The sequence below is a fragment of the Ammospiza nelsoni genome, chromosome 2 (assembly GCF_027579445.1).
Source record: "Ammospiza nelsoni isolate bAmmNel1 chromosome 2, bAmmNel1.pri, whole genome shotgun sequence".
Classification (NCBI taxonomy): Eukaryota; Metazoa; Chordata; class Aves; order Passeriformes; family Passerellidae; genus Ammospiza; species Ammospiza nelsoni.
Genome location: NC_080634.1, coordinates 1,200,748 through 1,213,443, shown reverse-complemented (window position 1 = coordinate 1,213,443; position 12,696 = coordinate 1,200,748). Strand labels below are relative to the sequence as shown.

The 12,696-nt window shown below is 53.2% G+C and overlaps 1 protein-coding gene across 2 annotated transcripts in view; it reads left to right on the top strand.

Moving 5' to 3' along the window:
- Positions 1-797: 797 nt before the first annotated feature.
- SCAF4 (SR-related CTD associated factor 4) overlaps positions 798-12,696 on the top strand; it is a 30,667-nt gene continuing 18,768 nt past the window's right edge. For both annotated transcript variants that reach the window (XM_059493261.1, XM_059493260.1), the window contains exons 1-4: positions 798-935; positions 9,054-9,137; positions 9,702-9,746; positions 11,516-11,677. In XM_059493261.1, the coding sequence (XP_059349244.1) occupies positions 906-935; positions 9,054-9,137; positions 9,702-9,746; positions 11,516-11,677 (321 nt within the window). In that variant the 5' untranslated portion in view covers positions 798-905. The remainder of the gene's footprint in view (positions 936-9,053; positions 9,138-9,701; positions 9,747-11,515; positions 11,678-12,696) is intronic.

The window sequence follows — 12,696 nt, the reverse complement described above, 5'->3', positions numbered from 1 at the left end:
GTTAGGATTTGATCAGTGCTTCTCTAGTGTACCAAGGAAATCATCTTGATCTTCTGTTATCATCTTTGACCGGAGAGTTGTCACTTGCTTTGGATTTCTTTATCCTCCTTCAAATACAATATAAATATAAACACAAATATAAATATTTATTTTTTTACCAGTGTATTGCAAAACCAAAAATGCTTACAAGTTAATTAGTCACACATTCCTTATCAGGCTTTAATACTCCGTGCTTACATCCTACAAAAAAAAACACTGACAGGACACGAAATTCGAAATTTCATTTTTATTTTATTGCATTCACTGAAACGAGCCGAGCTCAGCCGAGCCGAGCCGAGCCGAGCCGAGCGCACGAGCGGCTCCGAGCTCAGCCGAACCGGGCCGAGTTCAGCCGAACCGAGCCGAGTTCAGCCGAACCGAACCGAGCCGAGCCGAACGCACGAGCGGCTCCGAGCTCAGCCGAACTCGGCCGAGTGCAGCCGAACCGAGCCGAGCTCAGCCGGACCCAGCCGAGCCCATGAGGGGCAGCCGCCCCACCGCTGTGAGGGGCGGCCCCACGGCACCGGTGGGCGTGCCGGGGGCTAGGGCACTAACGTTGCCGCCGCCGCCATTCCCGCCCGCCACAGCGGGGGTGGCGCTGACATGGCGGCGGGCGGTCACGTGGCGCCGCCATCCCTCCCGCCCAACGTCTCGCGTGGGCCGGGAGGAGGCCCGGCCGATCCCGGCGTGCACCGCGCCTCGCCCCCCCCCGCCCGTCGCGCGGTCGGCCCGGGCCGCGCGCTGCCCGCGAGCCCCGCCATGGCCGCCGCCATCATGGCCGCGCCCTGAGGGCACCGACCGGCCCTGCCGCGCCGCCCGCCCGCCACGCCCGCCGCCCGCCGCCGCCTCCCGCCGCCAGCGCCGACATGGAGGCCGTGAACGCCTTCAACCAAGAGGTGGGAGCCGGGGAGCGGGCGGCGAAGCGCGGGCCGCGGCGCGGGGGGGGGGCACACACGGCGGCCGCCATCGCGTCCCCCGGCTCCCCGCGCTTCCGGCCGGGCCCGGGCCCGCCGCCTGCGGCCTGCGCGGGGAGCGCCGGCCCGGGCCCGCCGCCGGGCGGGGAGCGCTGCTGCGGGGGAAAATGGAGGCGAGCGCAGCCGGGCCGTTCAGCGGCCGCTCCGCGAGGCCCCGCGCGGGCCGGGCCGGGCCGGGCCGGGCCTGCACGGCCGGAGGCGTTGGAGGGAGCCCCGGGCCGGCCCGGCCGCCTCCGTCCTGCTCCCGCTGCCTCGCTCCCCTCCGGGCAGCGGCGCAGAGCGGGGTCCGGGATCCCGGGCCGGATCGCGGGGTGCCCGGGCCGTCACGCGGTGCCGGGGAAGCCGCGGGTCGGGACCGGCCCTTCCCGGTAATGGCTGGGCCAGAGAGCCGCGGCACGGGCACAGCCTGCAGGGGCAGGGAGCCGTGGGACGGGGCTCGTCCCGGGGATGGGACTCGGGGATCGATCCCAGTTCCGGGGACTTGACAGGCTGAAAGCCGTTTACTCGCTTTTCCTACGGCGCAAAGGTCCCTCCCCGTCTTCTTCTGGTTTTGGCTTGGTTTATTTCTTAGTCAGTGGGAAGCAAAGAGGGCCGTGGTTGTTTTTTGCATAATATATAGCAACTCCATCCAGCCTCTGCTGTGTAAAGTTTTTGACACGTGACTTCAATTATTATTAATTACTGTTAGTTGTACTTCTGCCTCAGTTGGACAGTGTGGCTGTGCAGCCCCTCCGTGGACACAAAGTCACGTAGAGCTGAGGCAGAGCCTGTTGCCAGGTTCGTGTTGGAGGCTGGGTGGCTGTGCCTGCCCGTTGAACAGAAACAGGAGGGATGGCAGCTGCTCCCCTGTGATGGACTCGGGATTTGTGAGGCTCCCTCTCTGCAAGGCTTTGTCACACACGCACCTGGGAATGCCCTCATCTGAACCAAAACTGTGCAAGAGCCAAGGGAAAAGTGGATGGCATGCAGATCCCGTTAGTGGTTTGTTTATTTGCCAGTGTTTTGGGGGTTTGTGCAGCTCCAAACCAGTGGGATGGCAGGTGCAAGGCCACCTTCCCCAAAAACCCAGAACGGCACACGTGTGTCATTTTCAGTGTTGTAGAAAGAGTCAGCGGCGACGTTGTGAATTTCCCGCCTCGGTGTGAGCGCGGTGCAGGCAGTGCCGGGGCTGGCACGGTGGCCCCGGTGCCGGTGCCGGTGCTGAGCGTGCCCGCAGAGCAGGAGTTGGTGCTCGGGGATCCCGTGACCGGCCCGTGTCCTGGCAACCCGTGTTTGCATCCCACCTCTTGCTGTCCTGCGGGAGCGGGGGGATGCCTTCCCTCGGGAATGCTGAGGGAAATCCTGCTGGGGGCTGCCGCTGGCTTCAGCCGGATCTCGCATCTGGGGGAGAGGAGTGCGCTCGCCGAAATCCCTGTCGGCAGCCCTGGGCGCGCCTGAGCACTTCCCTGGAGCTGCTGGTGTGGAGCAGCGCGTGGATAACTGCAGGGGCTCCGTGCTTCCTGCCCTGCTCCCTCTCAGGGGCTGTGCAGGGCAGAAAGCCCAGCTCACACTGCTGCCTTCCTTCCCTTTGCCTGCCCCGCTCCTGGAGCTGTGCGCGCTGCAGCAGCTGTGAGGGGGGCGCGTGTACGGCAGGGTTTGTTCCTTTCTGCCCTTTGCCAGGGACAGAGCTCTTGCTGCAAAGCTCTGGGGGTTGTTCCCTCAGTGGTGGGGTAGCAAGGGCTGGTGAGGCCTTCGGGGTGCCACTCCCAGCTCCCTGGGGAGTTACTGCCTTTATTGGGAGGGGAGCAGCTTCAGCAGTGAACATGGGCAGCTACAGGGCACCCCACAGGGGTATAGGGCACCCCACACGGGTACAGGGCACCCCACAGGAGAGTACAGGGCACCCCACAGGAGTACAGGGCACCCCACAGGGGTACAGGGCACCCCACAGGGATACAGGACACCCCACAGGAGTATAGGGCATCCCACAGGGATACAGGACACCCCACAGGAGAGTACAGGGCACCCCACAGGAGTATAGGGCACCCCACAGGGGTACAGGGCACCCCACAGGGATACAGGGCACCCCACAGGAGTATAGGGCACCCCACAGGGATACAGGACACCCCACAGGAGAGTACAGGGCACCCCACAGGAGAGTACAGGGCACCCCACAGGGATACAGGACACCCCACAGGAGTATAGGGCATCCCACAGGGATACAGGACACCCCACAGGAGTATAGGGCACCCCACAGGGGTACAGGACACCCCACAGGGATACAGGGCACCCCACAGGAGAGTACAGGGCACCCCACAGGGGTACAGGGCACCCCACAGGAGAGTACAGGGCACCCCACAGGAGTACAGGGCACCCCACAGGGGTACAGGGCACCCCACAGGAGTACAGGGCACCCCACAGGGATACAGGACACCCCACAGGAGTACAGGGCACCCCACAGGGGTACAGGGCACCCCACAGGGGTACAGGGCACCCCACAGGGGTACAGGGCACCCCACAGGGATACAGGACACCCCACAGGGGTACAGGGCACCCCACAGGAGTACAGGGCACCCCACAGGGGTACAGGGCACCCCACAGGAGTACAGGGCACCCCACAGGAGTACAGGGCACCCCACAGGAGTACAGAATACACTACTGGCCTGGAGTTCCTGCACTTGCTGGAGGTGCAGGAATTCCAGTACTGTGCCACTGTAGCCAGGGAAAATTGCAGTTTAACCCTGGCAAATGCAGCTGCAAATCCAGTTTGGTGCTGCACTCGCCGTGGTTGCTGGAGGTGATTCCCTGGAGGTGGCACCTGCCAGCTCTTGGCCACTTTGCCTGAAAGAGGAAATGCCATTTACTCCGTCAGGTGCTCCCACCATTTGGGGTTTTTGGGGTGTTGGCAGCAGTTTCTCAGATGGTGGGAGGCCCAAGTTCCAAGTGTGGCTGTAAACCTGGTGGGGTTGCTGTCCCCTCTTGGGCAGGGAGAGAAGTGAGTTTGGCTCTGGCAGGGGGTGGGAACTCCTGGGTTGTGTAATTTGTGTTGGATTGTGGTGCCATTGCCGATCCTGTTCTTTGGACCTGCATTTTGAGTGCAGCTTTGCCAGTGAACGTCCTCCTCCAAGTGCTCATGTTGCTACAGGAGCGTGCAGGGCTTTTGTATTGGCTGCTGTATTTCCCTGCAGCTGTGGTTTGAGCAGGTGCTGCCAGCTGAAGGGGGGGGATCTGACAGGTCTGGAGTGCAGTGTGTGTTCTCTGAGGAGTTCATTTCACCAGTTAGGATTCAGGTGTTAGGTGGGCATGTTATGTTACAGTATAAATACATCACAAAAGTCAACTGCATAATGGGACAGAACTTTTTTTGGTTTTAAGGAAACAAGCAAACATTTTTCTTTGAAAAAAAATTAAAAATCACCCCCCCCAAACACAAACAAAAAACTCCCCACTGAACATCTGCCATATAAATCCTTGGCATGTTTTACTTTAGGGGATGCCTTTTTCTTGAATCTGGATAACTTGAGGCATAGTTTACTGGGTATAAGAATTAGAAATAAAGATTTTTTTCTCACAGTCTTGCTGCTGGAAGTAGAATAAAGTCAACTTTCCTGTTTTGTAATCTTTTATTTGTGTTGAGTAATGCGCATCACTCACTCAGTCCCGTGTCTCAGTGTTAATGTGTGCCCCTGAAACAATTGATACCCCCCTCATGTGCCTGGAGACAAACCCATGGGAGCGCTGGGGCTGGTTATTTAGAGCTGGAGCTGCACCTTCCTTTTTGCTGTTTGCCGTCCTTAGGGCACAGGACAGCTGGGATCAGTGGGGCAGTTTGTGCCTGTTGGGGACAGCCCTCCCTCCATCCTGAGGAGCTATAAATAGAGGGCAGCAGGATATCCTTCCCGTGGTTCTGCTGCAGTTCCTGGAGCTCAGCATCCCCAGCGGGGCTCCCCGTGCACAGAAAAGCACAAGGACACAAGTGCCAGGGTCTGGCTGGGTCTCTTTGCCCCGAGGCTGTTCCAGGAGCCCTGGGAGCTGTGACACTGCGTGGGGATTCCTGGTTAGAAGCAGTGGCACCAGCAGCTTTCCAGGAGATGGGCTGGACAAAGAGCCCTGCGCTGCTCCCCAAGCTGCGTTTCCAGAGCACGTGAGGAGAAACAAAACTCCATTCTGTGCCCTTGCATGATGTCATTTTCATGAGAGTATCTTTTGTGAAGACGTTTCTCCCCAGTGGTTCAGGATTTGTGAATGGTCTTTCCAGGCCACAGAAGTAGCTTGGTTGATGAAGTGCTGCTGAGCTTCATTCATTGCTTGGGGGTCAGAGCTGGTCAAAGTCAAATCTCACTTATTTCCCAACGAATGCAGCCTGGCAGCTCTGGATGTTGTGGTGCTCTCTTACCTTCAGCAGCACCTAACGCTTGCTGTGCTTCACAGCTGGTGGTCAGGCATTGCAGACTTGCATTGGTCCTCTGAGATACAGCTTAGCAACACATCCGCCTCCTTCCCTCGAGGAAAAACGGGGGCCTGAAGAGGAAAGGGATCAGTGACTTCTGTAGGGGAAGGGAAATGTCTAGAGTGACAGCATTGCTTTCAGAGATGTGGCCGTGCATTAGCAGTAAAGGAGTTTTGGTAACAAAATAGTGCAATAGCTGTGCTTATTGGTTGTGGCCTCCACAATCCTTTTGTTTCTGTACAGGAACATGTAACTGCAGCTAGGCCTGTGAGTCACTGGAGGTTGGCTGCTTTCTAAATGCATGAATAAAATCCATTCCAAAGGATGGTGAATGAACGTGGAGCCTGCTTTGGGAAGGGTTGTTGGACACCCAAGGCATGTTGGAATGGCTGAGGGTGTGTTAGACTGCTCTGGAAATTGGAGAAGGGGAGGCTCAATGAGGTGTCCTGACAATGACCTGGGTGCTTGATATCCCCTAATCACTAACCACTGTCTGGTTCAGGAGCTCCTTCCTCTCTGTGCAGCTGCTGTGCTCTGGGGTTTGTTCAGTGACTGGATGAAACGGGCCCACAGCTCTTTGTTTGTAAATACAGACACCTTTCTATGGCACAGACACTTGAGCAGGAGGGCCAAGCCAAGGAAGTCAGCTCAAGTCCTAAAAGGCACTTTCACTGTGTTACCCAGACATAAAACAGATTTTCTTAAGATCATACCTCAAGCTGGGTAAATGTAAAAGTAGCACTTCTCCCCTGTACTTCAAAACCCCCTGGTTCTCAGGTTTCCATGTAAACTACACCATCAAAGGACATTAATTACAGAATGAGAGAAATTAATCATTTGCTGCTCAAAAGGCTGAGAAGTGAAGGCCACCAGCACCCGTTCCTCGTGCGCTGCCTGCACTCACAGGGCTGCTGGGCTGGAGCAGGGGCACAGTGCGAGCTGGAAGGGCTGTGCTCGCTCTGCCCCCTGTGAGCTCCTGTGTTTCACACTCATTGTGCCTTTGGGCACAGCCCCTCTGGCCTTGCTCTCCCTTTTGCTGGTCTGCTGTGCTTTCAGGCATTTTTAGCCTGAAACTGAGCAGGTGAATGTTCTGCCTTCTGCATCCCTGGCTTTGCAGATACTTTACCTTGTAGTTCCATCCTGCTGGGAGAGGCACCCAGAAATGCCCTTAAATCTTCAGTATTTTGTACTGTGGCTTGAGTGTAATACCCTTGAAGACCTCTGCTTCTCTTGTATCCACATCCTGTAAACGGGCAGTTAGGGGCAGGGAAAGCAGAAAGTCGTTTCTAGCAGGTCACAGCATTGCAGGCACAGGTTCCTGTTGTGCGGCAGGACTTTGGAAAACCTCAAGCTGTACATTTTCTTCGCCTTTGTTACATCCTTTTTTTTTTTTTTTTTTTTGTAAATAGAGTGTAAATTTTTGTGTCCAAGTTGTTCCTTGAGCTGATCATGAGAAACTGGATGTACTATTGTGAACCAGCCCTCTATAAATAGTGCTGGGGTGACTGTTTTGTATATTGGTTTGGGAAATGTGTGTGCAAGAAGATCCAGGTCTAACTGAGCAAATGCAACTGGAAATACCTGGGTGTCCTCTGAGCAGCTCCTCCTTCCAGCAGGGAGGAACCACGAGGAACTAGGAAGGGAGCTAAAGTTTAGCTGTAGCCATCTCTAAAACATGCTGTTGACATGTAACATACCAAGAATGACATTAGAAATGACTGTAAATAGTTATTTGGTGTTCTGACATCTTAGGTAATTTCAAGAAAAGGAGCAAAATACTGAGGTGAAATTCCAGGAGGTGGTGGGAGGGGTGAAGAGAGATGGATGGATGGATGGATGGATGGATGGATAGATAGATAGATAGATAGATAGATAGATAGATAGATAGATAGATAGATAGATAGATAGATAGATAGATATGGACACTCATGTATATGTGCCTCTTTCTCCCTGGCAGTTTGTGTCCTGGGATTTTTATTTTTTTCTGTGTTTCCCCCAGTTGCAATGTCCTGCTTGGGATACTTTTAGGACATTTCTCTTTATTATTTTGCTGCACTCGTTTCATGTCGCCTTGGGCCCTGCTCTGAGCTCTGCCAATTTCCTTGGGGTCTCTCCTTGTGTTCCTGAAATCCAAACATCAAAGCAGTGCTTCCACACCAGCTGCTTTGTTCTTTTTCTGTGGGACTGGATCCTTTCCTGGAGGAGCCAGTGGCTTCTTCATGGGTAAAGGAGGGGATATGGAGTGTCTGTTGTAATGCTGCCTCTTTTTCTTCCTCCCCATCTCACTTTTGGAGCCTTCTGGTGGTTTGTTTGTGGGTGTTGGGGTTTGGATTTCCCCCCCATTTTGTAACCTCTTCAAACAGATTTTCCTGAGATTTAATAATAGCACTGACTTTGTTCATCAGGAGTCTCTGCACTTAATTCTAAAGCACTTAAGTTTAAACTGAAAAGATGTTTTAAAAAACCCATATCAGCTCACAGAGCCCTCTCTCCTTCTGTGTTTTATCTGGCAGTTTTCGTTTGTCCATACTGTGATTTCTCAGCAAGCAGTGATGTTAGCTGGGGTATCTCTTACAGCTGCAGTGGCTTTAAAACCCCAACGTTCTGGCACAAGAACTTGCATTTTGTGGGGATGAAAAATGAAAAGTCATGGGCTTGTGTTGGTGTTGGAAAAGGCATGTGGCTACCACTGTCTGCAAGGACAGCTTTTCTTCTTTCCTGTCTCCTGGATCAGGAATCAAATTAAGAAAGTAGATACAGAATAAGAAAGTAAATTTCCTTCTCTTGGTGTTTCCTAAGGCTTCCTTTTGTACAGCTCCAAGCCCTGTTAGCATTTCCCTTTTCTCTGAGCATGTGGCCAGTTTTTTATCTCCTTCATTGATGGCTTTTTTCCTTAACTGAGGCAGTGGATAAATCTGTCTAAGTTGGTCACTTCACCAGTATCTTGGAACTTATTAATTAATAACATAAGAGACAAAGTTTTAAATGACATCTTACTTTCCATTACACTGACAAATGGAGACTCTTTGATTCTCTTACTTTGCTGTGTGGCAAATAATTGATGACATTTCTCACTCGCATTCAAGGGCTCAATTTTTTCTTTATGATGAAGACAAAAATGAAATTATGTAACACAAACCAGTTTTTTCTGTGATTTGTGAGGAATATTTCAAGGTAAAAACAATTATGTGTGTGTGCTCAGCTTTCTGTGTACAGTCCTGGTTTCCCTCAGTTTCTGAAATGTGGAGCCAATGCTTATTTTCAGTTATGGCAAATGTCACCCATAAAGATGACACATAACTTCTGTATACTTCATATAAACCTCTCTAAACTTCATATAATATCAATAACTTCTGCAGAGGTTGTCCTTGAGGAGTGAACTTTTCCCCTGGGAGCCACATGGAGGGTCAGACAGCCAAGTGTGCAGAGCAGTTCTTTTTAGCAGTAACCTGGTAAATGCTGATTTCCTTGGCTTTGTAAAGCAGCCACTCTTCCCAGGGCCAGCCAGCACAGTGTGGGATGGCACTGCTCCAATCACCCACCTGAAATGTTGTTTTTGCTTAATTGCTGAACTTCAGAGTGCATTTCTAATGTTTGTTTTCTCTGTTTAGCTCTTCTCACTGATGGAGATGAAACCTCCTATTTCCCGAGCAAAGATGATTCTCATCACAAAAGCTGCCATTAAAGCTATTAAGGTAAAGTACAACAAAACAAAGATGAAACTGGAGCAGCAGCAATGTTTTATTATTTCACTTGTAAGTAAATACTCAGGATTTCCCAATCTCAGCTTGGGGGATGGTTTATTCTAGTTCCTGTTAAGGCTGTTGTCTAGAAACAAGTGGGTGGTGAATCTCATCCCTTGGTTTTGGGCTGGGAGCAAAATGCCAGCTTGATTTCTTTGAGTCGTTGCTTTTTCATGCTACACCCACTCGAGTGTTGTGATTGTGTGTAATAAAACTAAATATTGCAGGATGCAGCTGCACCTTAGCATGTGAAACCAGTGTGGATTGCAGAGAAAGTAAATCCAGAAAGCTTTCACTAATACTTGGCAAGCTCTGTGCGTTGTGTGCACACTGACACACTTCTGGCTTGGGCCTGGCTTTCCCCCATGGAATATTTTTCTGTTTGGGAACATGGTGCTTTTTGGAATGTGACTGCAACATTCCAAAGTGGTAGTAAGCACAAAGAGTTAAAATGCTTCTAAAATGATGTGCCACTGCTGAGGAGATGATAAATGAATGGCTGTATTTATTTTCCAGCTCTACAAGCACGTTGTCCAGATTGTGGAGAAGTTTATCAAAAAGGTAAAAAGTAAAAAATGAAATTTATTGATATGCATTGCTAGATATTGCTAATAATGCTAGTAAATAACCAGAAAGGCTTCTGTTCCTTAGGGATTGAGGGAGGCAATTCTGGTTTGCTAGGTATCACTTTGTCTGTGTGAGTTCCACACTGTAGTTTTCCATAACACATAAAGGAGGGAAGGAAGGCAGTAAATGGTGAGATTTCCCACCTTCCCTACACAGCAGCTGCGAGGCACCTGGAGGTGCTGAGCTGAAAGGAATCATCACTGAGACAATAGATAATTCCAGAGAGTGCAGTGTTCATGCTTGCCTGGGCAGGAAGAGCAGGGCTGGGCTGCAGAGCAGGGTTCCAGCCCCAGAGCAGGACCCCAGCCCCAGAGCAGCTGTGCAGGGAGGCTCAGAGGGTTCCAGCCACAGAGCAGGGTTGCAGAGCAGGTTCCAGCCCCAGAGCAGGGTTCCAGAGCAGGTTCCAGCCCCAGAGCAGGTTCCAGAGCAGGTTCCAGCCCCAGAGCAGGGTTCCAGAGCAGGTTCCAGCCCCAGAGCAGGGTTGCAGAGCAGGTTCCAGCCCCAGAGCAGCAGGGTTGCAGAGCAGGCTCCAGCCCCAGAGCAGGGTTGCAGAGCAGGTTCCAGCCCCAGAGCAGGGGTGCAGAGCAGGTTCCAGCCCCAGAGCAGGGGTGCAGGGAGGCTCAGAGGACTCCAGCCCCAGAGCAGCAGGGTTCCAGAGCAGGTTCCAGCCCCAGAGCAGGCTCCAGCCCCAGAGCAGGGGTGCAGAGCAGGTTCCAGCCCCAGAGCAGGGTTGCAGAGCAGGCTCCAGCCCCAGAGCAGGGGTGCAGGGAGGCTCAGAGGACTCCAGCCCCAGAGCAGGGTTGCAGAGCAGGTTCCAGCCCCAGAGCAGGGGTGCAGAGCAGGTTCCAGCCCCAGAGCAGCAGGGTTCCAGCCCCAGAGCAGCAGGGTTCCAGCCCCAGAGCAGGGTTGCAGAGCAGGTTCCAGCCCCAGAGCAGGGTTGCAGAGCAGGTTCCAGCCCCAGAGCAGGGTTGCAGAGCAGGTTCCAGCCCCAGAGCAGGGGTGCAGGGAGGCTCAGAGGACTCCAGCCCCAGAGCAGCAGGGTTCCAGAGCAGGTTCCAGCCCCAGAGCAGGTTCCAGCCCCAGAGCAGGGTTGCAGAGCAGGGTTGCAGAGCAGGTTCCAGCCCCAGAGCAGGGTTGCAGAGCAGGTTCCAGCCCCAGAGCAGGGGTGCAGGGAGGCTCAGAGGACTCCAGCCCCAGAGCAGCAGGGTTGCAGAGCAGGTTCCAGCCCCAGAGCAGGGTTGCAGAGCAGGTTCCAGCCCCAGAGCAGGGGTGCAGAGCAGGCTCCAGCCCCAGAGCAGGGTTGCAGAGCAGGTTCCAGCCCCAGAGCAGGGTTGCAGGGAGGCTCAGAGGACTCCAGCCCCAGAGCAGGGTTGCAGAGCAGGTTCCAGCCCCAGAGCAGGGGTGCAGGGAGGCTCAGAGGACTCCAGCCCCAGAGCAGCAGGGTTCCAGAGCAGGTTCCAGCCCCAGAGCAGGGTTGCAGAGCAGGCTCCAGCCCCAGAGCAGGGGTGCAGGGCGGCTCAGAGGACTCCAGCCCCAGAGCAGGGTTGCAGAGCAGGTTCCAGCCCCAGAGCAGGGGTGCAGAGCAGGTTCCAGCCCCAGAGCAGGGGTGCAGGGAGGCTCAGAGGACTCCAGCCCCAGAGCAGGGTTGCAGGGAGGCTCAGGCCCCGTTCCCCTCTCTCTCACCCCCTGGTGCTGTCCCGCAGTGCAAGCCGGAGTACAAAGTGCCGGGCCTGTACGTCATCGACTCCATCGTGCGGCAGTCCCGGCACCAGTTCGGCACCGACAAGGACGTCTTTGGGCCCAGGTTCTCCAAGAACATCACTGCCACATTCCAGTATTTGTATCTGTGTCCATCTGAAGACAAGGTAGGACGAGCCCTTCGGGTGTTGCTGGGCACTGATGGGTGCTGCCTGGGTAGTGATTTGGGGGTTCTCTCTCACCCTGGCAGTGACTGCCGCTGAGGGTTATCACAGATGACAGCCAAATGCAAACTCAAGTTAAAATGTATTTTGCCTGACCTCATCAGTTTTTTTACACACGCTTCAGCAGTGTAAATGTGCCAAAAGTTCTTCTTGAGGCTCCTTCAGAACTTCCTGCCACAACAAGACAGCATTGCAGGAGAAGCTTTGCTTTTGTTGGCAGAGACTGTTCTGTTCAGAAATGTTTTCTAAGAAAATCATCATGTTGATTTCTTTAGTCTTTTCCAATCCAATACTTGAGTTTTGTTGGTGCTCCCCACTGTCAGGGCTGGTCTAAGGCCTCATTTTTCTTAGTTCTGCTGTACCTTTTAGTAGAACAGAGGCTCAGAAAGTGGTGTGAGTTCCTGATGGTCCAGAGAAGATGGTTTCTGTGACCTCTGTCAGAACAGTTTTGAGACTGCCAAGAACAGTGTGGTTTAGAAGCTGCCAGTTGGTTTCCAGAAAATCACCTACTCCCTTTCTCTTTGTAAGAGTGAAATAGTCCTTTTCTACCTGACTTCCTCTCTGACTCTAAATAAGCTTTTGAAAGGCTTTGATGCTCTGCAGTTCTCTAATGTGGAACATTTAGACCTTCAGGCATTGAATCTACTATTTGGGAGCTCCTGGGTTGCTGGCCTGTGAAACAGAGCAGTCCCTTCTCCTTTCTGTTTCTGCATGACCATTTTGTTCATGTGAGTGAATGAGACTGTCCATCTCCTTCATGGAACTACTGGAAATAGGGAATATTATTATTTAAAACACACTTGCTTTAATGAAGTTCTGTTTCCTAAAACCAAAAATACCCTGACCTGCAGATCCTCAACAGCTGTGGGGGATATCTGAAGAGGATAATGCTGCTTTTTTTTTTTTTTTTTTTTTTTTACAGCCTTTCTGTAAAATTAATATGTGACTGAAAATTGGAATAT